The sequence below is a fragment of the Gavialis gangeticus genome, unplaced genomic scaffold (assembly GCF_001723915.1).
Source record: "Gavialis gangeticus isolate Ggan-Ray unplaced genomic scaffold, GavGan_comp1, whole genome shotgun sequence".
Lineage (NCBI taxonomy): Eukaryota > Metazoa > Chordata > Crocodylia > Gavialidae > Gavialis > Gavialis gangeticus.
The window spans coordinates 83740125-83766680 of NW_017729031.1; the positions used below are offsets into that span (position 1 = coordinate 83740125).

Below are 26556 nucleotides of genomic sequence, written 5' to 3' on the forward strand. Positions count from 1 at the left end.
TCTTCTCAAAGAGTTTCCCCAGGATTGAGGTAAGACTGACGGGCCTATAGTTGCCCGGGTCCTCCCTCTTCCCCTTCTTGAAGATGGGGACCACATTTGCTACCTTCCAATCATCTGGCACCTGGCCCAAGCACCACGATCGCTCATAGAGCCGTGCCAGGGGCCCTGCAATAACCCCAGCTAGCTCCCTCAACACCCTGGGGTGGAGAGCATCCGGACCCGCTGACTGGTCCAATTAAAGTGGGAAGCATGGAAGCAAAGACTTACCTCAGAGGAAGCCCCACAACATCCCTCTGAGGTATGTCTTGGGTCCTGTGCTTCCCACTTTGATTGGACTGCTATTACGTTCTATACTTATATGAATTGTTTAGTTTCCATATATCCTGTGGTTGGGTTAGAGCATATGTTTTAGACCCACACATCCAGCCTTGATTTAAAGACTTCAAATGATGGGGAATTCACCATATTCTCTGAAAAGCTGAAAATAATTGCCTTATTTGTAGTCTGGGTTTGTCTATCTTCAGCTTCCAGCACTTGCTGTATTTTTCCCTGTTAGTAGCTTAAATGGCCTATTGCTATCAGAAATGTTCTCCCCATGTGGATTCTTTTATACTGTATCATGATCTAAATCTCCTCTTACTTTTGGCCGACCTAAACAGAGAGACCCTGTAGCCTCTCAGTCTAAGGCAGGTTTTCTAAACCTGATATCAGTCTTTGTTCCCCTTTTCTGAGCCCTTTCTACTTAACCAACATCCATTTTGAATTGCAGATGCAAGAACTGGACACTCAGTGTCCAGGAATGGTCTTGCCAATGCCATACCCAAAGGTAATAACATGTTTCTGCTGCTATTCCATATTGTTCTGCTTGTACTCAAGGCTTGCAGTAATCATCTTGGCCACCATACCACACTGCGTGCTCATGTTCAGTTGGCTGTCCAGCAGGACCTAAGTCCTTTTCAGAATCTCCGCTGTCTAGGATATGGTTCCTCAACCTGTTAAATACACAAGACATTGCATAAACTGATGTTATGAGTCTGTATATGGCTGGTTTTCTTTCCCTTTTTTAACAATACTTAATCAACAGCTAATTTCCAGATGAAGGGGAATTGGCAGAGTAACATAAGTCACATTCTTATATTAAATGTAATTACAACAATCAGCAAATAATTTTAATAATCCTTAATGTGTGTTCAGTATTAAAACAAGTATAATAAATATTCAGGTAAGAAGTTGTCTCTATTTATATAGATGTTGACAAAAAGAATACAGCAGCTGCCATTTCAGTTCATTAAAATGAAGAATTGCAAGGTGAATTGCTTGAAAATGAACTTAAATTTGTCTTCAGAATAGAATGCACACACCCAGATGGGATTTACACACATATGCATTCAACAGCTTGGTTGCTAATTGATTTATACATACAAGTCCTATTGGCCCATCAAGAGAATAAAGCTTGCACACAAAAATGACAGACAGCAAATTGATAAGATCTCTGAGGCCCATTTGGAAAGTGGGCCCTAAAATTGTTCTGAAGTCAGAGCTTATTTTCTTTTTCTTTAATGTACATGTATTTTTAAATAAAAACATTCTCACTTTTACAGCTTTGCTTGTTAACTGCTTTCACCCTGATTCAGCCAAGGGTATTAGCTTAAACAAAACTTTGTGCCTGCTTACATTCAGTTGAAGTCAAATGAGCACAGCTACTCTAAACTAGCTGAGGAACTTGTCCCATATTTCTTGAGAATCATTTTGGAGCATATAAGGTCTCTCAGCCTTATGGTCTGGTTTTGCCTCTCCAGTAGGTATGGGGAGAAGGAATTTGTGCATGGGACAGGGTGGGGTTAAACAAGAAAATGCATGCCTTCACCTCTTGATGGGACATTTGGGCCAAGGAATCCTCTTTACGAGGGGAAAATGACTCCAATGGTAAGTGACATACCTATTTTCTTCTAATTATTTAACCCTGCTGAGCATCTTCAGTTTGCCTGGGTATGGTGAGAAACTGTGAGTGAATAAAGCCCTGGAACCTAAATCAAGTCCAGCTTCAAGTTCTAAACAGAATATGATGGAAGGCCTCTGTAATTTTGACCAAGATCCATTTTGCAATGGCAGCACATACACTGTAGATAATTTAAGCATGTGAGAAAATATTTGTATAATTATGGCTGATGGTATTTAAAACAGCAGCATGTATACCATCTACTACCCTGGTAAACAGGTGGTAGAAAACCTATCCATACAATAACAGCAGACATTCTCCTCCTAGACTACCAGTCTAACCTCAGCTACAAAATTCCTGGAAAAGAAGACATTTTCAGCAATTACTTTTTTTTTCTAAAGGACAAGGTCATAGTGAGAAATTAATCAAGAATTTAGGTGGACATGTGAACTACATCTCAAGTCTTTAAAACCTCCACGGGTGGAGAGGCAGTGGAACCTCCATCCTTGCAGGTTTTTAAGGCCTGGCTTGACAAAGCCCTGGCTGGGATGATCTAGTTGGAGCTGGTCCTGCTTTGAGAAGTGAGGGTTGAACTAGATGACCTCATGAGGTCCCTTCCAACCCAATTTTTTTGATTCTATGATATCTTGCACTACCAGATACAGATTCTTGTCGCCTATATTTGCATTTTTCTTCAAACAATGCTGTTTCTGAGTTACGGCATCTAAACTTTGTATCATAGTATATCTAACTGTGTATCGATAACTTGGTGACTGGCCTGGCAACTGTATACTGGGCTGGATTCTATAAACAGGGTTTATTTTGACTTGCTGAGACTGTGGTAAAGAAAATACTGTGATACAGGCAGATAACACCTCCTTTGCTGACCTCCCTTTCTGCATGTGCAGTGCACCATTTTAGGGCACCTGTACATGTGCCAGATGTCTGCTCCAGTACATGCTAATTAGCACACGTCGGAGCAGACTTGATTAATTGAGTCTTTTGGAATGTGCTAATTAGCACACTCCAGCAGCCTCTGTGTCACCTGTATTCAGAGTCACCATGCTTCAAAATGGTGGCAGCAGTGCTTTAACTAAAGTTTGTTTGACAAGTTTTAGGCAAAGCACCCCCATCGCCATTTTGAAATGCAGGATGATGAATACATGTGACACTGTGGGCACTTTAATTACACTAGCTCTTGGAGTCACTATAATTAAAGCGTTCCCCCCTTTACCCCAGAGAACATTTAGAGATGCCCTTAGAGCCTGGAGTTAATTTTGCTGTTAATGAGTGTTTCCATGTTTATATGCAGAAATTAAATGGATAAAATACTATACCAGAACATCTGCTAAGAATAGTTACTAGGCCCTGTGACTGCAAGGAGAACTTTCTGATTATGAATCTGTGATGTTGAATTGCCGAGTCATCAGGTAGCTTAAGATGATTACTCTAAGACATGTCAAATAGACCTTTTTGCCTCAGTGAAGTGTTGTCTCTGAAGCCTGGAATCGGTTAAATGCCAGGCTTTAATTTTTTCAGTGTAGACTATTTTCAGGCACGCATCCTTTGAGTGCCAGTCCATATTTCTATTCTGCTATATGCAACTGCATATGTACCTCAAGGAGTCAAGCTTGGAGACATTTTTGTGTTAGCAGTGCCCAGAAAGCTTCCATTCACTCTTCCTCTCCAGGCTTATACAAAGGCAGTAGACACTTCCTGCTCCCCATTTCCTTTCAGCTGCCTGAGCTCAAGGCAGTATTTCTCTGCAGTCTGTTCCAGATTTGTCTGACCATTTTTCAGACCCAACCTGTTCTACCCTCTTTCTTCTTTTTGTTTTTCCAGACAAATTCTGGTTTGCCTTTTCTCATTATTCTCCTTTGTGCTTCTGGTCTCCATCATTTCACCACTGAAACATGAGGCTCTCCTAGCCTACTCCTGTACCTGCGTGAGATTTCTTTTTTTTCCCATGACTCTGACCAGGCTTCTTCCTTCACACTTGGCATGGCTTCAGGCTATTTCTCTGCTGAAACAGGGCTGTGTCTGCCATGGATGAGTATGGTAAGGTGCTTTTGCTATTTAGGTGAGTCTCATGTCCCAAAGGGTTTTCAATTTTTTCACTTTTTGACTTTGAAAGATCATGAAGTTAGACTCTAGCAACTCTATGGGGTTAGTTGCTAACTTCAGCATGCAGGAGTCAGGTGAGCAAAGACACTGCAGAGGTGTAACTTCCTTTTTGAGACTAGGGGTCTCATTGGCAGGACCCCTGGCAGTGCAAGACTAGTTCAAAGGGAGGATCCCAACCCAGGGTTTTCCCTGAATGTGTCTTCATGCTGTCTTCACCCCCCTGCCCCCAACATAAGACTTCACAACTATACAGGCATGTTGAAGATGCTTATAAATGACCCAGGACAGATTTCTGGTTCCAGATAATCTGCCTTAACAGTGCCTATACAGCATAAAAACAAGTGCCCCCTCTGACACTTATTCATTATAGAGCCAATACTCCAGCACTGCCTTCCATCCTGGCACCAGTGGCCTTGGCAATAGTGTCAGTTGCTCCACTGATGTGCATATACCTCAGTGGTTTCCTGCTACACCATTGCCGCCAGCATTTTTGACATCTGTGGTGCCACCTCACCTCACTGAACCAAATGATATCACTGTCTAGCCAAAACCAGTTTCTGCTGTTCTCCCTGGCCTGGCTGGCACTAAGATCTATCACCTCCAATTCTGGTTTGTTAAGGAGCTGTTCCTGTTTCTATATACATCAACACTACCAAATGAGGTATCCTCATTTGACCATTCTTTCAACCTCTGGACAGCCATCACATTCATGATTTCTGGCCCAGTAGCCACAAGAATGAATCTCTGAGCTGCACATTCAAGAGGCAGCTCTCAGGACACATTCCACCACCTGTGATCATGGTCTTCTGTCAGCATCACAGGCCATTCATGCTCAGATCTTGAGCATAAGAAGACTTTGCAGACATAGCAGCTAGAATGAAAAAGCTTCTTTACACTAAGGTACGTTCCTCTTCCTTTCCTACTGAGATGTCCCTCATTCATTATCACTCTGTAAGGACCCAGTTAACATCTGAAGGGGGAGGTCCTGTTTCTCTCCTCCCAACTATCACTGACAGTTATGAAGAAGTCTCCCCACAAGGTTAGGGGACAGATGTGAATGCCTTTCAAACTCAAGCTTGTGCATAGAAGCAAAACTACATTCCAGTCTCAGAGCTAAAATCAATCGAAAGAGCATTTTGATCATTTCTACATCATATTGTGGGGTATCACATCCAGATTATGATGGATATAATCACTATAATGCTTATAAATATAATACAAAGAGGGAGGAGGTGCAAGATTTTCCCCCTTTGCTGGTAGGTAAGCAGGCAGCCTCTGGAACTAGCACATTCAACATAGGATATATCCATCAGCCATGTGCCTCCTGTGATTGTAGAATACCCAAGTGGATAGCTTCAGTAGGCCTGTCTCTCTCTCTCTCTCTCTCTCTCATATACTGAATGGGTGATCATGGACTGTGCACTACAGGAACTTTTCTGGAAGGCTGACCTTTTTTCCTCAGACAGCAACAAAAAGTGTTACATCATCTTCTTCAAGGGAGGATTCAGATGGAGCTTATTCTCCAAAACTTTTTTCATGCTATGCTTAGAGAACTTCTTTTATACTTTTCACCTATTCATCTAAGTCAGCAAGTGCTATGGAAGATGCGACACGTTTCCACATGACTAATCTTGCTGTCCTCAACTTGGACAAAGCAGTTTTTGTTCCTAGATTTTCTGTGCATGTCTGTGAGTAGCCCAGGTCTCTACCACTGGTCCCAGACCTGCTCTCCCAGTTCTTCCTGGAGAGAAGACACTCCACGTGGATCTGCACACTCTGTATTTCCCAGCCTGGATACTGGATGGTTTTCAGCAATTGAATAGGCCTGCTCCTCTCCTGACAGAGCTGTTCCCATCCATAGCAGGAGAGACTCAACCAGACAAATTTAACTGCCTCAATGGCAACATTTTTGGCTTGGTCCTATATGAAATCTCTTTCTCCCCACAAAGCTTCCATTCTGGCCATCTTTGAGTCTCTGTTAGAGCTGAAGTATAGTGACTTGGCCCTAAGCTCTGTCAAAGTGTACCTATCTACTGTCTCAGCTCACCACCCACCTGTAAAGGGTCTGTCTATCTTACCTTGGTTTTGAAATTGGCTTTAAAGCTCAACCAAGATATTCTCCAGTAGAAGATGCAATGCCTCAGTGAGAGCTAAGCCTGGGTTTACTGCCAAATGGGCTCACCATTCAAACTGATGAACATCAGCTTGCTACTCCATTTGTCCCTGAATCTGGCATTCTTGATGGCCACCACTTTGGTAAGAAAGGTGGGTGAAAACCAGGCACTCATGGCAGATTTCCCCTCCCTCCCCCTTCATGAGGAGAGCTTGCTGTTGGCAATCAGAGCCCATAACATCCCAGACAACTTTGGTAGACTCACCCTGGAACATGTCCATCACAGATATTTGCAAGGCAGACTAGAGCTTTAAAAACCAAGCACTGTGCTGTTATTGAGGCCTCCAGACCAGATATGACAGTAGACAAAGCAGCCAATCCAGTCACAGTTTACTTTAAACTCTGAGACCTGCTGCAAGTGATTCAGGCATTGTTCTGGAGTTACCCACAGTGGAAAGTGCATATGGACAGACACTGCAAACAAAAAAAAGCGCAGTGACTCGCCAGAACTTACTAGAGTTCTTTGAGATGTCCCACGTCCTGTCCCTCCTTGGAGTCCGTGTCACTCTGGGATTCTGTGGTTGAGGGAACTGACAAGTAAGAAGCATAGACTGTCTTTTCTAACCCCTGTATTGAGCTCTGGAAGAGGTCAGGTGCACGAAGTGTCCAAACTCAAGTGTTCAAGGTGCATGCTCACCTACAGTGGAATAGGGACATGGTTGACACATCTGACAGATCATCAGACTTGATGATCTATTGAGGTCCCTTCCAACCCTAACATCTGTGAATCTATGACTCTCAAAGAACTCCACTTATTGTTCATTACCTTCTCTATATTTTGAGCAGAGCTTTTATTTCTTAATCTTGTTCTTTTTGAACCTCGTGTTATTTACCATTTAGTTTCTATGTCAAGAGAGAATGCCATTAATTAAGGTTAGAAAAAATGTACATAAGAATTACCTGACCTTCGTTTCAGTAATTCTAAGGGGACCTGAGAGATCACTGTAAATAATCATATCTTATTTTAATTTAATTTGAAAATTTGTTGCAGATCTCTTTGCCATCTGTTAGACTTAATACCACAGCCATTTTAATGTCCAAAGTTAGCTTTCTTTGGCTGCTGAGAACATAATAATATAGATCTGGAATTAGCAAAAATTTCTTTTCTTCCATGTACCTTAGATTTCCATTCTGCCACTGTTCTTATATCCAACATAGAAATAATCCAGCAACATTCAGAAATTCTCCTCCTACCTTTCTCTTATACAATTTTCTCTCTTTTCTCACATTTTTTATTCTTTCTTTGTTTCATTGATACATTGTCCATTGGTGGCCTCTGGAAAGGAAGTTTGTGATCTCATTATTATAATAAGAAGACAGGTATTCTTTCTCTAAACATCCTGCTCTTGATGGCACTCTGATATGAGATGCTATTAAGTAGGAATGGGCATGGAGACATTAACCACCTTCTCATCCCCAAAGGATTTTCAGAAAGGAGGAAAGATTGAGGAATATTGAGAACTGTTGTGAGTCCTAAACTGCTTGTGTCTGTAATATATCTTCCCTGGGTGCTTCTACATATGCACCAGACTGTGCACTAACTGATGTTACTGTGCAGTCCAGATGGCGCTGGATGGGTCTTTTCCCATGCTACTGCACAGTAGCACTGGCATCATGGTTCATGCCTGCTGATGCTACGTCACTGTAGCACTGGGCTATGGAGACATAGCGTCTTGTGTAGACGCGCTCCCTGCGTATATATATGACTTCAGTCTCTAGTGCTGTCAACCTGCTACACTTTCCTCTCTCTCTGTCTGATATTCACCTCTGTGAGCCCATGTTTCTTTAATCTTATTTACCTTGAAACCTTTAGGCTTTGCTTGCCAGGGGGTTGTTCAGTGTGGACAGAGAAATTGACCCAGGATAGTGTTAAGGTTGAGACTGGCCAGTTCATATGTAGTCATAGTATAAATATGTTTAAAAGAACGTGAAAGAGCAAGGAGGACCAGATGATATCTTTGTTAAAAGTTCAGTAACAGAAGAGCTACTTAGCACTTTATACAAAGTAACTCTCCCTAAAGTTAAGTGTGCAATAAAAAAGATTCAACATTTCATCTTTGATTGGTTCTGAGCCTGGGTGAGGAAACACCAGAAGATGAATTTGGTAGCATAGCTCTATTTTCCATATCTTAAGCCTTCAGTGCTAGTTTGGCATAATCTTAGCACAAGTAGAACTCTCTGCTCAAAAGAGAAAAAGGACTGGAACAACATCAGGTTGTTGCAGGTCAGCAAGAAGTCACAACGGCAATGCTGTTGAGGGAAGTTGCTCCTGTTATATGTGGCTCGCACCAGTGCTTTTAGTCTCTTGCTTTCATGAGCATTAAAGTCATTCACACCTTTTAACAAAAACAGGTGGCCCACCAATCCCTTGACCTTCACCGTGTAATCATGCTTGCATCCTGCGAGTTACTGTCTGAGGATCCGCTTTAAGAAATTCCCTCCATACTTTTTTCTAGCTAATAGGCTGCATAATCGGACGCCAAGGGACCAAAATCAATGAAATTCGACAGATGTCTGGAGCGCAGATCAAAATCGCCAATGCCACAGAAGGTTCATCGGAACGTCAAATTACCATCACAGGAACCCCAGCTAACATCAGCCTTGCCCAGTACCTCATCAACGCCAGGTGAGATGTGCTAACCAAGGCCCCATTCTTTCACCCCAGTCTTTATGACCTCCTTGTAAAAGAGAAGCCAATTAAATAAGACATACAAAACTCAGACAGTAACACACACCCCAAGCATCACATTCATCAGAGATGACTTCATTAGGTTTCAGGGCAGCAGATTAAGTGAACACACTGGTGATTTACTGTATGTTGATACCTGAAGTGAATGTGAATATTATGTTATTATTCTGGATTCTTCTGCCAGGAACACTCTCTGAAGGGCAACTCATAACCAACTTCTCGATGTTAGTACTCATGGCCACAATCAGTATTTTGCTTCAGTTGTGGGCCTGTTAACATCTTCCTAGTCATACCCCATGTTTGAAAGAGCTTGTGTGTAATCAGACTGAGTTATTTTCTGCAGAAACATGGCAAGTTCTCAGGCAGGGCATAGGGAGTGATTTGTTTTGGTGTGGAGAGGACATAATTTAAACCCAGCAACTTTGGCCACATCACAAGACCATAAGGAACAGCAAACCCTAAATGATAAGTTCTTGATACCTCTTCTACATGCTTCCAAGATTCATAAATGTCTTCCCCTTTCAAATTAATATATTTAAAGTAACAAATCCAGTAAATAAATAAATTGAAGTAGCCTGTTTAGTTTCATTTAAAAATAGCACATATGCAATAAGTTTGACCTGTGGACATTTAGTAATTGAACATACTGAAAATGTTTACCACCAGCATTGACCCAGATTACAGTCAGGACACCTGAATATGGTTTACTGGTTTAAGGATGTATTAAGTGGCTCCTATTAATGGCAAAAAAAAATAAGCATGCAAGTATGGACTATTTAGTAGAATATCCTTTTTAGGAAGCAGGCAATTTGGGAGTAAACAGTTGAGTTTATTCAAGAGTGTGACCGATATTTGAGGTTTTGGGGGCACTTAGATTTAGTCAGATCTCTTGTATATGTGTACAAATACGTAGATGGTAGGATAGGGTGAAGGGGAACCTGAGAGGAAATGTGAGTCTTATCTTCTGGGATATTCCCTGAAAAAAATGCATTGTGCTGAACTAAAAAAAAAAACTGGTTAGTTGCAGAAGGGATTGATGCAACTAAGACAACTTTCAAATCTTTCTAAGCTGGGTGGAGCATGTACCATGCCATCACATGTCACTGGGATTTTAGCATTTATCCAACATGCCTGTTAACTTACAATATTATTCCATGTGTCCTAGAAGTGATTTATTTCTTAGTAGCTATGTGATGACTTTGGTGCTCCTTATGGTGAAGGACTGATAGCACTGCCTAGATCGGGTATAGTGCAGGTAGGCTTTGTGCAAGATTTCTTTTCATATGGAGTTGTGCCAACTAACCTCAGCTCTAACCTGTAGCAACCTCCACCATTCTATTCTCACCCCTCCTTCCCATGCCGCTGTGCCAGAGCACCTTTATTTTGACCTGTAGAAGCTTTCTGTTGTTCAAGTCCTTCATCTCTCCTGAGCAGAGACTAACAGTTCTGCCTAAATCTCCTTCAAAATCTATGTGACCTTCCCACCTACAAAGCAACACTCTGAGAACAGTGTTAAAGTTGCTTTCAGAGAATTTTCCTTAAATTCTGACTGCCTTTTAAAGAATCCCTCCTTTTTTTTCTTTGCAGGTTTTGGCTCTTAGCTTTACAGATAGGCACTATGTGCTATGAATAATCCAGAGGAGATGGGTTTTGGGACATAAAAAATATGTCTTATATCAGACTCTCCCAGCTTTAAAAATCTAAGGCAATATCAAGATGCAAAGGGGAATTTAGTATTTATAAACATTTTGCAGATAGGTTTGCTACATACCTATTTATACCTAAGGTGACCACATGTCCTGGTCTGGCAGGAACAGCCCTGGATTTTGAAGGCTGGTCCCAGCTGGTTGGTGAACATTAAAATGAGAGTCCTGGAATTGCAGGGGCACAGTCTGGCAGGGAGGTGTAGTAGCATGATGCACCAGGCAGCTCCGTCTCCCCACTGGACTGCTCCCGCGCCCCTGTGCACCAGCTTCTGCCACTGTCTGCAGCAGCATCACTGACTTGGGGAGGAGGTAGTATCCCAGATGTCCCGGATTTCCTCATGGTTACCCTACTGATACCTAACACAATCACAGAAGCAAAGACATAAAAAGCTAAGCCATTTTACAGTACGTAACAGTATAGCCCTGGAATGACTGTATATGCTGCCCCTGGAATGCTGGCCTCTAACACCTACAGTATCAGAGCACAAGCAGCCGTGACAATGAATGTCCACAGCTACCAGGGTTGGGACAGGTGGGAATAAACTGGTAAATAACTGTGTGTAGGACAAAAAAGGGAGCAAAGATAAGGTTCTGATGTGGTCTGTGGAATAGTTCAGTTGTGGAGTTGTGATCATGGTAAGGTGTACCCTGTGAGCAAAATAGGGCATATACTGTTAGATGTCTTAGCTTTTCATTTCCTTGCTTTTGTGGGTTCTTATTAATTATATTTTCTGTGTAGCAACCTCTGCTGTCTCACAGCAGAGATATTTGGAAACTAATTATTTTTAATGCTTACGTGGTGGTAGGGAATATTCCTGTGAGGCAGTAAAAGTCAGACCTGGACACAGGCATGGGCGAGCTGGGTGGCCGCCCAGGGCCGAGACAGAAAGGGAGCCTAACAATGAAAAAAAATTACAATTGCAAAACAAGTTTTAATATTACATATATATGGAATGGGCAATGTTATCAATTGATAACAAACTATTTAAAGACATCAGTACCACAGATGTGATAAACACTTTTGCAACAAAAAAAATCATTATCTCTAGTGAAGTGGAGGTTGATACTAAAAGTTTCCCTGGGGCTGCCAGGAGTCTAGTTATGGTACTGGTAAAAGTGCTACTGACAGAGAACATTTTCTCTCTCAGCATCTGTACATGAGCCCTCACATGCTGTAGGGGAATATCTGGCAGAAATGTGTAACTCCTGGCAGGCAAGGCTTTTTCATTTACCCAACAACATCAGTCAAGTTTCCATGTGCAGAGAGAGCCCTTCCTCAGCCAGTCATGTTTGGTTGTGCTCAAGACCTTGCATCTGACTTGTGTGCCCAGTATAATAAATCTCAAAATATAATGTACATAAGTTGAAAATCACCCAAAATTGGATGTTAAAAAACTGATAATTATGAGAATTATGGCACTACACACACAAACCTTATGTATAGGGCCTTGAGCATGCATTAGCCCTATAGCACTCGATTTTCTCAGGGGCCACCTTTCTATCAAACTTGGGATAAACAGTGTTTTTAGGATTTGTACATCACCAATGGAAAGCAGAGCTGCCAAAAAACCTAATCCAGAGCTGAATTCAGATATTTCTCTAAAAGTTTATGAAACAATCTAGAACTTCAAAGGACATCAGACCTGAACACTGACATTTCACACTAATTGGCCACTTACTTTTAGAGGCAGGATTTTAAACCCATTTTAAAATGCAGCCCTAACTGTGGTGTTGCTAGGAGAAGTCTCCACAAAGTGGATTAATATAATGAATATTTCAGCATGGCAGATTACACTGGAGAAAAGGGAAGAATGAGTGGGATATAGCAGAAAAGAGGACAGTTGTGAGTATACCACAAAATCTTTTTCTTTTCTAATCCTTTGATTAAGTACTTGTTTTTATCTCTTCCCTTTCCCCTTTCTCTTTACCTTTGTCTATTCTAGGCTGACGTCTGAGGTCACTGGAATGGGCGCACTCTAATTTCTACCTATCATCCTTCATTCTGCATCACCTGACCCTCTCAAGCCAATGACACTCCACCCAGCTTGTATATCTGTATAGCTACTGTCTTCCCCTTATCTCCAGAGAAACTTTTTCTTTACTAACACACACACACACACACACACACACACACACACACACAAAAATGTTTCTTTATAAGTTCCATACTGTGACCCTAATGTTGGTACTGAACTCTTTATTTATGGTCCAGGCCTGTACAGTGTTAATTATTTTAATAACCTTTTGGGGGAGGTTCCATTGGTAAGACTTCAGAAGAAGGTTGGTCTCTAGTGTCAGTTTAGCTTAGCTATTTTAAATTTGATTTGGCATTCTAACAGCACTTATTGTAGTGTATGATCTTTGATGCCATCTAGAGCTGTGTTTGCTTTGATATACTTATTTTCTCACAGTTATTCCATTGATGCTCCCATATTTTCATTTTGCTTGTCCTGGCTCACCTTTTAAACCTTTAATCCATGTCCTGAGAATATGGCATGGTTTTCCCCACGTTTTTTTGGAAGCAGAATGTGTAGGAGCCAATGAACCAATCTCACAGTCCCCATTGGTTCCCACACAGGAGATGCTTTTTCCAACATGGCAGGGTCCAGACAAGCCATATTTATGCCTACTAGAAGGGGTGGGGGGAAAGTCTAATTTTTTAACTAAGAAGTAATTGGGCCCAGGGAGGATTTAGTGATATGTAATTCAAAGCCACAGGGGCCTCTAATAGTATTCTGAAAACAAAACCCATAGAGAACTTTTGGACTTAGCTCAGGAAGCTCAAATCTCTGTGAGCCTGCCGTGTTTGTCATTGTTTGTATTCAATAAATGTCTGTGTGCAGCTCTGCTACCAATGAGCTCTGATTTCTGACTCTCTGTTCTTCCTACTGGATTCCTGGGATGAGCTTCTAATGCAATCCTTGCTTGTGTCCCCTGCCATTTTTCTAGTTTGACTATGGAAATCTGGGGTCATTCACAAAACCTTCTAATTTTTTTTCTCCATAAGGTTCCCTTTTGTGCTGCAAAATAATTCCATTTTGCCTAAGATTAAAATATATCTTGTAGTATGGAAAAAAATAATTCATATCTGGCCCTCTTGTCTGGATGAATCTGCCATGGATCCTGCATCCTTACCTATTGTTCTTCAGACCCAGCCTTGTTTTCTGCTTCCAGGGTCTTGTCTTTGTATCTCTCCCCTACTTTTTATAAGGGAAAAATTATATATTTCCCATAAATATTTTATAGTGTACAGAGTGTATAGTATGTATTTTATTATATCATATAAGCAGAAATAAAAATCATGATAAATGGCAGAGCCAACCTAGCTAAAATATTTGTGCAATGCAATGCATTTTTGCATTGAAACATATGGGAATTATACTATTTTTCCTCCTGAGTTTCAAGATCTCAGTCCTTCCCACTCTCTCTCTCTCTCACCCCAAAGCTCCACAAACACACGCCCATAAATTCAGGATTTCCAGACCTCCTCTCTTCTTCCATGAGAGCTATGCCATCTACTCTTCGGCCATCCTGTTTATAAGGCTGCTTATCTATCTGAGTTCAGATTCTGTAGTTGGAATTTCTCCTAATGTCAAAGTTTCTGCACGTGCTTGTTGTGTAGCTCTGCATCTGCCATGCACTGCAATTTGATGAACTTCAAGGGGGACAAATGAACATGTACATATTTCTGAGCTAGCCCTAATGGGCCAAGGAACAGTGACTTCAGTTCAAGGGCACCCTGGGGTGAGGCATGAGGAGATAAGAGAAGTGTGATGAGATAAGCAGATAAGATAAGCTGATAAACCAGGTGGTGGTTTGTCCCTGGTTGGAAGACCCCTGACCCCCCTACTGCTCAGCCTCTGTGTAAGGAGGTAAGCACCATAATATATAAATTGGCATTTGAAATCAGGTGCTACTCAATTCCCAAATGTTTTGGAGGGGTTCCTTGAGTTTAAAAAGGTTGAGAACGACTACCATGGGGTATATGTGGGCTTTTTAAGCCCCAGCTGCAATAGGGTGTGTATGTATGTGTGTGTCAGAAAATGCCATCTCAAAGGCATTCTTTCAGAAGATAAGATGTAACTGAATGCCTGATAGTTGGGGAGGATGATCAGGAGCTGTGCTCTTTTGTTAAAAGTATTTAGTATGTATAACTCCCAGCTTAACCCCTTTCTATGAGTAGACATGGCTGAAGATGGTGCTTAGGCCATCCTCCCATTATTCCCATTCTAGTCACATTAGTGTCACCCCACAGCTTGGGCTGTAGGGCTCGAGAAACCAGGATTGTAGGTGCTTCTTGCAAATGTGCAAAAAAAAGGGGGTGCGGGTGGGAGGAGGATGGTAGAGACACCAGTCTTAGTAAAGTATCTTGAACTTCAAGTGTTTTGAGGTCACTGAGGAACTTCAAGCCATAATACTTAAACAAACTTCAAACTCCTTAAAATGCTTAGTCTCATCCTTCATTTGCTATGAGTGGTCTGGTCTCCACAGCAGTTTAGATTTCCCAAGCTTTGTTCACGTGATCCTGCAGTGAAATGCACTAGAAAGTGTCTCATTATGTGAGGATTGTGGGGTGACAGCATGCTCCAACTAGTGCCAGTCATATACTTGGTAAATAGCCTCATTTCCAATAGAGAGACTGGCATTGGTTACGTCTGTGAGGATGTCTGGGCGAAAGAATTGTTGAGCTCATGCACCTGAGTTATCAGGGACATCTCCTCATGTAAAAATGGCCTCCCCTCATTTAAAAACACACCAGATGGTTTTCCCATTCATTTATTAGTACAAAGCCACACTTCAGCTTCATACCAGGGTCAGCCATGCCCTATGCCATTCCTGACTTTGCATCTTTCACTGCTGTACGGCATTAATATGTTCCCGATTTAAAGTACAAGGAATGTCTGTAGAGGAGCTTGGGGTGCCACAAAAGATAAGCACATGATCCACCTAGAAATACCACCCACTAGTGTTTTAAAATAATACAAGTCAGTATATCAGCCAATAAGTATAACAACAAAACATCTTCCATTCTATTCCATCCAAAGCACCATATTCACTTCAGATTTATAAAACATATCCTGGAGATGAACACATGTTTGCTATTTAAGCCAGGTACTTGAGGAGAAAGTATTCTGGTATCCTGTGCCCTATCAGGACAATGAGATGGCTTAAAAAACTAGTTGCCTTATTTTGCACTGATTAGTTTTCAGGTGGAATTGTAGGTAGAGCTTTCTGAACTAATCTAATCTTGAGCTGAAGAATGCAAAGGATGGATTAAAAAAATAAATCTGCAACCTGTAGATGTGCACAGAGTTAACAAAGCAGGTGTTGCCATTGCTGTAAGTTGGTCAGTGAAACTGGGGATCCAGGAGACAATATTTGCTTCAGAACTGAAAGTGGATTGAAGTTTGGCTGTGTTCATAACCCCTTCGTGTTGTCTTTTTGAGTAAGTTTGCAAACTTTCATGAATTATAGCATCTAATCAGAAAACATGAACAATCCCATTTTGACCCAGGTTCATTTACTGAAGAAATGAGTTGGTAGTGGAAATCTACCCTGAACCTGTCATACCCAGTTTAAGACTGTAAACTCTTTATAGCTGGGACTGTCTGGTTCTCTGTGTGTTCAGGGTGTAGAACAATGGGGCCCCAATCTTGATTAGCCTTTAGGAACTGCCATTAATAATAATAATTCATAATACTCCTAAGTGTCATACTTCTTTGTGCTTGACAATTGCAGTAGAACAAGTTGCCATTAGCTTATCTTTATAATATAATTTCTGCTTCTTTCAGAGCAGCACAGAAGCTCAACTGCAACCAATATTGTGATGGTGGAATTCACTGTTTTGCAACGGGTCCATTCAGGGACATATTTAATCCCAAAGATATATGGGTAGAATTCCCTCTGTGCACTGTTTGGAGGGAACAAGTAGGATAAATATCTTGTGTTGACCTGCACTAAAGTGGATTTTACTGTGTGCCTGGAGCTTCAAGTTTGCAGAGGGATGAAGATCTGTGAAAAAATGCTATATCACCAGGGTCTAAATGCATAAGTGAGAGTGAAGGAATATGAACACCATGGGACAGATTCACTGCAGGGAGAATGGAGAGAAAGTGCTCTCGTCAGAAATAAAAGATGAAGGGGGTTTCTGCTTGTAAATAGGGAAATTGTAGCACTTTCAACAGTGCTTCTCAAAGTGGTTTCCAAAGGCGGTCAGCTTCAAGATATCCATTTTACAGACTAGGAAAATTAAGGCACAGAAAGGGGGATGTGTCTTGCCCACAGTTAGCTAGTGGACCTGTGGCAGGGCTGAGAATAGAGAAGCACATCCTGCCCGCTTGCTCCCACTCAGCATGGGTGAAAGCCTGAAAATTAGGTAGCGTAGTGGTTTAGTCCTGAGCGCCTGGCCAGAGGCTTTGTCTCAGGTGTGCTTCCTAAAATGCCCTTTGGGCCATGCTAAACTGCCTATACTTTCTCATTTGCCATGCTAAACTGGCTATACTCTTTTGTTTCTGGGCTTGGACATGTGCTGACAATGGTGTGACTATGGGAGGACAAGTAGGCTGCCAACTCATGCTGTGGACAGGTGGCTCCAGAATGGTGGGGTCTGGGAGTCTTTGCCATGATAGCAACAGCAGCCAGTGTAGAGACAACACACTGCTACAGAAGCTGCTTCATCAGCAGCCAGGGTCTTTGGGTCCCTGGGGTAGATAAGTCTGACCCCCACACTAAAGTAGTGTTTTGCCCAGAACGCACAACTTGTCACTTATGCCTCCATGTGCTGAGCAGGTATGAGTAGGTGGGTCCAGCTTCTTGGTAACACTGTCCCAGCTCACCAAGGAGTCAGAGCAGACCTCCCCATACAGGCTGTTTGTCTATGTCAGACAATGAACCCACAGCCTAGACTCACAGGCTGCTGCCCCCACTGCTGCCCTGGGGCTGACATCACCATTTAGTGCACAGACAATTAATTAAACCAAATAGCCCTGTTGGCCTGCCCCAGACCAGGCCAGAGACACATTGCAGTGATTTTAGCAGAACAGAGACTGACAAAATTATCAGGAAAAGGCATTTTGGCTGGTCTCTTGATCCTCCTTTTCCCCTGCTTCTGGCTGTTGTGCCCTGCCTCAGGTTCAACAGAACCTGCTCAAGGAGGCTGTTTCTGAGTAGCCATTCCCAGAACGGAGCAGAGCTGAGCCAGGGTACTGTGTAGGAGGGTTGCTGTGCCCCAATAGTGTAACTGAGGAGGGGCGACCCAGGCAGCAGCCCTGGATCCCATCTTTGGGGATGGCAGAAAAATAGCATGGCAGCCAGCACTGCTCCATGCGTTGCCACTGCCCAGAGCATGGAGCTGCTGCTCAAGAGCATGGTATGCTTCTGTTGTACTCCCAGTGCTTTTCTAGTCATCCCTTTTCATAGCTGCTCTGCCTCAAAGGTGCCTAGGAAAAAATATCCCCTTCCAAGGACAGTCCCACAGACAGTGAAGTCCTCACACTGCAGCCAGCTCTGATCCTGTGTGTGCAGATAGACACCCATACTCAGTCATTGTTCCTGCTGCTGCTCAGTGCTGTTTCCCCCTCATATTCCTTTGGGGATGTTTGCTCCTTGGAGCTCCCTGGGGACATAGACATGCACAGATGGGACCATGAGGGACAGGAAAATTGCTGAACTGTAATTTTGCTTCTCTGCAGTCAGGGCCAGCAAGATCCCTTTCCTCTCTGGGGGATTCCCTTGTATAGAGATGTTCTTTTTGCGCTAGTTTCCCATCCCTGTTTCTGAGACATAGCTTTAAGCTCATGTTCCTTAGCCTGAGATGGCATTTCTTTCTGGAATCTCCATCTCCCACAGTGCTACAGGAAGTGAGTGGAATATTTGCCAGGTGTTTTGTGCAGGTGCCTTGGGGATCATGGCAACAGCCAAAGGAGAATGGGATTTCTGATGTGCTCTATGTGCTACTACTACAGCCTTGCTTACAGAGCCTGGCAGAATGAGTGAAGCAACTCAGACCTCCTATAAGACGATGCCTTCAGAGATGCCTAACTGCAAGTCAGCAACATCTCTGTCCACCGAACTCAAGTTTGGAAGTCTTCACTCCTGGCAATCCAGAGGCATCTAAATAGACACAATATCAGCAATAGTCACAGGGCTGAACGATGTCACAAGTCCCTTCTAGCCAAGAATGTCCTTCATCTCTGGGAGGCAGAGTGCCTTTTCTGGCACTATCTGTAGGACTGTTAGCATCACAAAGGGATTGGATTTCTTATGTGGGCACAAATTAAATATACCCAAATACTGCCCCCATCCCCAAAAGAAAAGAAGCATATGTCTTGTTCTTGGAATGTAGAAAGAAAAACTTTTCAAGTCACAGGAGACTGCATGATAAAGAATAAGACCACCTGAAAGACAGGGTGTCCAGAAAATGTGGCATCTGAGGAAAGAGTCTGGGTGAGGCAGCAGGAACTTTCTAGCATATAGGACACCAACAAGGCTAGGCCCTAGACCCTTACAAGTGCAGTAGTAGGACTGTTTCTTTTTTAAAATTGTAAATAGTTCTTTATGTAAGTTCCTGTAAATAAGGAGGTGTTGATTCTATACCCCAAGCCTTATCGAGATGTGATCAGCAGCTTGCTCACCATCATCCAGCTCACTAGCTCTTCAACAAACCTTGCTACCTCACCAGTGGGAGGGTTAACACTGGACTCTGCTCCTGCTGTTTGCAGTCCCAGGAAGAAGTGACGCCCATCTTGGCCAGCATAAGTCACAGTATCTGCTTACTTTATTCCACCTGGCTTGCGTTCCAGCAAAAATGGAAATCAACCTCTCTGCTTAAGATGCACACCCTAATTTTGGAGGGCTGGATTCAGGGGGAAGGATGTGTGTGGTATGTAAGTAAATATGGTAGAATGTTTCTTTAGTGAACATCTTAATGATTTATAAGACACCAAAGTCAGCTGCAGAGTTTAAGGGAATGTTCTCAGATACCACAGTCATGGGTATGTTTCAAACCAGCATCTGGTGTTACAGTGGTTACTATTATATTGTTGGAAATGGTTTTTGCTTGCCTATGGAGACTCAAACTCTCACTAGTGTTCTTTGATGGTTACTTTGTTATTCAAGGAATCTGTTGTTTGAGTTGGTTCTAAAATATGGTTGATTGCCTTTTTATGATCCTTTGGGTTGTGAAGCTGGATAAGCAAAATCTGCTTATCTGGGAAGGGTCTCTTATTTGGTTAGTTGATTCATAGAAGGGACACGAAAAGGTGAAAACTGAAATATAATTTATTTAAAACACTTCAGCAAAAGAGAGGTCTGTATCTTGAAACTGGTGGAAAAGAGAGAATATGCCTTTAGCTTTTCTTTTTGGGTAGTAAATAAAATAAGGCCATGTAGTCTATGTATCATTGCATATATTTTCCTATACTGCTTTTTGCAATGCAAAAATTGTGTATAACAAGAAATGGGGTTGGAAAAATAGATGGTTTTCCCCATAGGAAAGTGACTTTCACCAGTGAGACACTACATTTAAATGCTTCTGTTGTAGCTACAATTCTGCTTTTTGTGTATTCACACTAGTCACTTTTAATTATTCTAATTTCAAACATGCAGTCCATTAGAAAGGGCAATTTTCCCCAGTGTCTCTGGAATTAGGCCTGCTGCAGAATTCTTCCTCACTTGTTGATATTGGGTTGAGGAATATTTAATCTTATTTTATCTTTGGTCAGAGGTGGTCGGATATTCTTGGCTCTACATAAAATATTTTTGACAGCTTTCTCATTGCATTTGCAAAAGATGAAAACTGCAAAGCCATCTCCTAGTCATTCTGATGAATTGCAGTCCCATGTTGAGCTGAATTTCAAACACTTCAAACCTATGCACCAGTTGAATTTCAAAAGGGAAATTACCCTTGTTGGTTCAAAGAAAAGGCTGGGGCCTGGGGTTAAGTAGCTCATCCAAAGCATTCAAGCCTTGGATGAGTTAAGTTTGTAGTTCAAAAAGTGTCTTGGGTCACAAATGAAATTTGGTTGAGGGCCTTATCTCTTCACTACTTGTGCTTGTCACAGAAATACTGCGCTTTTTGCCAGTGCTAATGGAGTTGATTCAGATGAAACCTAGGATTAGTCATTGAATATTCAAATGAAGACCTTTATAGGAGTTTGACCATTTGATCCAATGTAAGGCTAGGTGCAGAAAACAACCTGGGCTCTTCAGAGCTGAGGAAAACATGAAGCATTATGAAATGGAAGCTTTCAAAGGACTGATTTGTATTATCTATTCAGTACTATCTATTCTTTATTTTCTGAGGAATATATTCTATATTCCCTTTGATCAAGTTTGATTTCAGTGGAGCTGCTTCAGGCTGTCATTGCCTGACTCTCCAGCCCTTACATGGAATAGTACCTTAGGGCATGTGTAGATGAAACAGAGGCCCCATATTGAAGAGGTGGGTTTTAAAAAAGACCGCTTCAATTTAGGGCTGATTAAACCCTCATGTCGTGCACACACACCTCTGACTTACATGCCTCTCTGGTGGGGAGGGCGAGCTGCTAGTGAGCAGAGCGGTCCCTGGGCTGTGGGGTGGGGCTGGTGCTTTACTCCATGGCAGCAGCAGGCTGCCCCCAGGTGGTAGCCGCCCACAGGCACCTGGCTCAGGCGGTCCCGGGGAGCACTCCAGCTGTGGAGAGAAGCACCAGGCCTCCACACAGCCCAGGTAGGCAGGCAGGCTCTGGGGGAGGGGGAAGATCAGGCTTGCTTGTTTTCTTGGGCAGAGCCTGCTTTCCCGGGCTGCTGCCAGGTTGCCTGCAGGGCTTCCTGCAGAGCCATGGAGCTGCCCAGTGTTTCGCTTTGGTGTGCCTCAAGTCATTTAAGGCATGTTACACCACTGAATTTCCTACAGCGGCTGAAATTAATGTGAAATACTCTGCCGAGGCATGCAAACACCAACACCATTAAAGCCATGGAAAAACATTTAGCCTGCTTTAAAGTGTCGTGCACACACACCTCTCATTTTGTCTGTACACAGCCTTACTGCACATGTAAAAGTACTGTCCCAGCCATGTGAGAGAGTGGCAGATTGTGGCCTTTCAGTACTAAATTTAATGTAATATTTCTGTTGAAGTCAAGGAGGTAGGAAGGGACAGAATCTGGATATTTCTGCTGTAGGTAGGATACAAGTGTATTGAAGGGACAGGCAATGAAATAATGTTATTTGTTTTGAGATGCCTGGGAAGAGAAAATATATATATTTAAATTGACTTATTAGTAGAATTCCACTCCCGGTTTTCATCAGACACATTTACATTTTATTTAATTGACCAAGTGAACCACTTGTAGGAAGACCTGTTTATCACACTTTGCCTTTACAATGTACAAGCATACTCATCAGAATGGGTGTTTGGAAGGTTAATTTCTATCATCTTCAGAGCCAAATATCCATTAGTGATAACTTAATTAACTTTTCCACTCATCAGCTATTCCTTTGATCTGTTTCAATGAGGTAATGAGCTTGAAAACACAGGAGGAGGAGGAAGCAGGAAGAATCACTCCTTCACGAGGAAATCAAACATCAAAGTTCTCTGCTCAGTCTAGTAGGAGTGACAAACTGGATGGATATCAAGGTGTTTGGGTCAGAAGGACTTGCTGAGAGCCTGACTGAATATTCATGAATATGCTCTGGCTGAATTGGAATATAAAAAGGAGCAGAGAATAGAAACATACATTATTGTATCAAACTAACCTTACAGCTGTTGGTATCTTAATTCCTTTTCTGTGTGTGTTATCTCAGTATCTCCATCCATCTCACCCACTTTGGGAGGCCTCTTTTCTGCTCATTGGTTCCTCTCTTTTGTTTTCTTATTTTCCATCCTTTTTCTCTACATCATTCCCATCTCTCGTCTTTCCAGCCTCTTCCTCCCATATCCCTTCCATGTTGGGCTCCATACGCTTCTCTTCCCTCCATCCGCTGGATATTGATATCTGGCCATCTAGGAAAATTTCAGGCAGTTGGGATAGAGGACAAATCAGGATGGATTTACTCCTGCAGATGACTATCCTCTGCTCTACACACTTATCATCAGACATTTTGCTAAAAGTTGAAATAGACCAGCCTAGTGTAGAGCTGGATTTCACCAGAGAGAGATTTGCTTGGGGAGGAGGATCAAACTCAATTTTAGAAGATTGCATCTGTATCCCCACATCATCCCACCACTATCAGGGAAATGGTGCTCCTCACTCCTGCCAGAAGAGCTGAAACTCAAGGCCCAGATGTGTAAGTAGCTTCCAGTGGTGCACACTGGTCCATGCAGTAAAGAAAACTAAACCAGACAGACAAGTATATGTGCATCAAGTACATAAACATGGAATACATTAAGTATTGGTTGAGTTTGCCATGAATGGAAGATAAGATTGGGGTTATCCTGTGATGAAGTCACACTCACATCTTGGATATCACACCTATGGGCTAAGTAAGTCGTCCGAGACCTTCACTGGTTCATGATGGACAACACTTAGCAAGTAATGTGGTCCTGACAACGCCATACTTTACTATTCCTCTAAACCTCAGTTTCAGTTTTTTGATTTCCTGTGGCCTTCAGCAATATCAGAGGGGCTCCTGTATGCATATGAGCCACTGGTTAGGACACACCAGGCTAAGTGGTTAGCTGGCCTGGGGATCTTAATAGGTTGACTGGCTAGCACAGCAACAGCACAAAGCATGTCAGGTCAGAGGTGATCCTGTTCCACCAGTAGGGTTGTTTTTCACATTCACAGTATGGCCATGTGTGTAAAGATTCTCTCTTCAATCATGCATCGTAACAACATTACAGACAAAAGTAGTTTTCATATGTAACGTTATAATGCAGAAATGAGAATCCATTCTATAGGCCCATGGCCAGACACTCAACTTTTAGGAAATGCCAGAAATATGGCTATCCATGCCGGCTGAAGATGGCACTCTCATGCATAGGCACTATGTACTTCTGTAAGCATTTACGCAAGAATGCTGATACACTTCTGCTTAAATGTTTGTGTTGGAGTTGGTTGTGGGCCTGTCTTCAAAGCTCTTTGTAATTTGACTTTACTCTTCCAGTGTGGGGAGGGATTTCTAATAGCAAATACCTGAAGAAGGTTAGAAACACAAAGGTCTGGGACACACATTGCATAAACTGGTTTGACCCAAATCAGTTAAGTATGATCCTACATTCAACCAGGTTTATCTCAAACTGGTTTTAGCCATTTTCAAACTGGTTTGTGTGTACTGAACATCTGTTACAGGTTTAAACCAGTTTCTGATCACTTCAGCTGGTTTTGTGTAACGTCTGTTCCTAGCCAAAAGGATTCAGGTGCCTACATCCAAAATTCAGACCCCCCAAATTTCTATTCAGCTGCCATCTAAAGTCCCTAAGCACGTACATTCCCATCTCTAAAGTTGCTCTAAACACCTAAATGTCTGCTTCTGGGCATGACCCTAGCTACTGGTCAGGGTTGAGCCAGGTGTACTGTCTAGGTGTCTAGATGTAACCACCAGGCTATAGCTTACTCTTAAGATGGATTTTCTCAATCTCTCTTGCCAAAGCTATTCTGCTTGGCAAGATACTAGTATTTTAGTATTAATAGTAGTTGTGGTTTTGTTAGGCTGAGTGCATCTGATCTTAGAAGCTAAGCATTCCTGAGCATGGGTAGCATTTGAATAGGACCCCACTTCAGCATCCTTGGTGAGGCTGATACAGGCCAAGAGCTGTTGATGAACACTTTGAGGAAGACGAGACCAAAGAAACTGAATGAGTGGCAGGACTTTGTTCAGACCCAATCATGCTAGTTGAATGCATGGACGTAAATAGAAGGAAGGGTTTATGTTAAGTGCTTATTAGAGCAACACCTGAAACAAGGTATCCCTAAAAAGTGTCTCAGAAGAAAAGTGGGTCAGAAGAATTGGCAGTCTGTGAGGCTTTTCCAGAAATAAATCTCATGCAGATGGAACTGAACCTGAATTTTCCACAGCCTGAATGAGGTGGGCTTTTGGCTGCAAGCAGTGGTTGCATCATCCCCCCTCTTTTTCCAGCTTTTGTGTTAGGTCCAGCTCCTGGGACTAGCTGAAGGTTCAGCCTGTGGAGCTGGGGGAAGGGTGGTGAGGGGAGGGGAATGGGCCAGGTGAGGTTCAGATAATCATCCAAAGGTCAGAACCATTCCTGAATGTCTGTGCAGGCTCTCCCAGTCTCCCTTCCCCTCCCTGGTAGCACTGTTCAGATGAAGCTGTATTCCCATTAGTTCCCTGGACTAGAACTTCTCCTTACCTTTCTTCCAGACCAGAGCTAGGCCAAAAAGGGGAACAGTGGCATTAGCTATTTCTGTGTGGATGCAGATGCCAACCTACTCAGCAGCTAGACATTTCTTGTAGCTCACCAGCTTGCAAAGACAGGTTATAGCTGCAAGTGTTGGCAGAAGAAGTGTAAGAAAGAGCTGGTGTAGGCATTTGACTCCAGCAAAAGATGTAGGGCTGTGAATCTCGAGTAGAATGAAACACCTTTTCCAGCTCAGAAAGAAGTGCTTCAGCAGCACCCCTGAGTTGGGCATTGCAAGTCTTGGCGTTTCTGAACCTAGATCTTTTATAAATATAACGTACAGTGAATGTAGATAGGGAAGGGTCTGAGGCCATTAGCTGTGCTTTGATCCTTCCACCCTGGACTGTAGAGCTGGATGATCAGCAAGAGTGTACAACCTATGTCACCCTGCAGAAGAAGATCATGAGGCACCCAAATTGTGACCTTGCTGCGAAACACCAATGCACTGATGCATTAGTAACTGCCGCCTATCCCCATTCAGTGGGGTCCAAAGAAGCAGGTGCCCCTAGATGCAGTCCTGTCAGTCACTGACCAAGGAGGACATAATCACTTTGATAATTATTGTATATTGACACCTGAAGCAGTGTCGGAGGCTTCTACCTGCAGTCATCCGTAGATTCTGCACCCACTCTCATCCCTCTTCCACTCAGACTGTAAATATACATGCCATTCTGCTGGTCACTAGATGTCTCTCTCTCCCCATGTTTTAAACAAATCCTTTCTTCCAAAGCTGTGATATGGTCTATATTATAATGTGATCTGTGCCAAACTGTGCAGTCTGGATGGTCAGTGGTGCACTGTGCTGTATAGTGACACATTGTGCTGTATAGTGACAATTATCCAGGAGCACACCTGCAAAGGACCAGCAGGGGAGATTATGCTTAGGGGCAACCAACATGGGCTCATTAGAGGCAGGTCCTGTCAGACCAACCTGGTGGCCTTCTACAACCAGGTCACAAAATCCTTGGACGCAGGTGTCACGGTGGACATAGTCTTTTGGACTTTAGGAAGGCCTTTGACACTGTTTCTCACCCCATTCTCATTAAAAAATTAGGTGACTGTGGCATCAATGCCTACACAGTCAGATGGGTTGCAAATTGGCTGGAGGGCCTCACCCAGAGAGTGGTAGTGGACGGGTCATTTTCAACCTGGAGGGATGCGGGTAGTGGGGTCCCCCAGGGCTCGTTCCTCGAGCCCGTGCTGTTCAACATCTTCATCAGTGACTTGGATGAGGGGGTGAAAAGCACCTTCTTCAAATTCCCAGATGACACTAAGATGTGGGGAGAAGTTGGCACGCTAGGGGAGAGGGACAGGCTGCAATTAGATCTGGACAGGTTACAAGGGTGGGTGGATGAGAACAGGATGGGCTTCAACACTGACAAGTGCAGGGTACTGCACCTGGGGAGGAAGAACCAGCACCATACCTACAGGCTGGGGAACTCCCTTCTCGTCAGCACAGAGACAGAAAAGGATCTTGGAGTCGCTATTGAACATGGGCCGCCAATGTGGGGACAGTCAGGAAGGCCAACTGCACCTTGTCATGTATGCACAGATGCATCACGAGCAGGGCCAAGGAGGTGATCCTCCCC

The 26556-nt window shown here is 42.9% G+C and overlaps 1 protein-coding gene across 36 annotated transcripts in view; it reads left to right on the forward strand.

Moving 5' to 3' along the window:
- Positions 1-26556, forward strand: part of PCBP3 (poly(rC) binding protein 3) — a 293840-nt gene that overhangs the window by 240804 nt on the left and 26480 nt on the right. For 24 of the 36 annotated variants that reach the window (XM_019523241.1, XM_019523268.1, XM_019523234.1 and 21 more), the window contains one exon: positions 8693-8862. The exons of 5 other annotated variants lie outside the window; for them this stretch is intronic. In XM_019523241.1, coding sequence (XP_019378786.1) covers positions 8693-8862 — 170 coding nt within the window. Of the gene's footprint in view, positions 1-8692; positions 8863-12411; positions 12475-12574; positions 13490-26556 lie in introns of those variants that run through there. 7 more of the 36 variants (XM_019523239.1, XM_019523243.1, XM_019523257.1 and 4 more) reach the window with 2 other exon arrangements.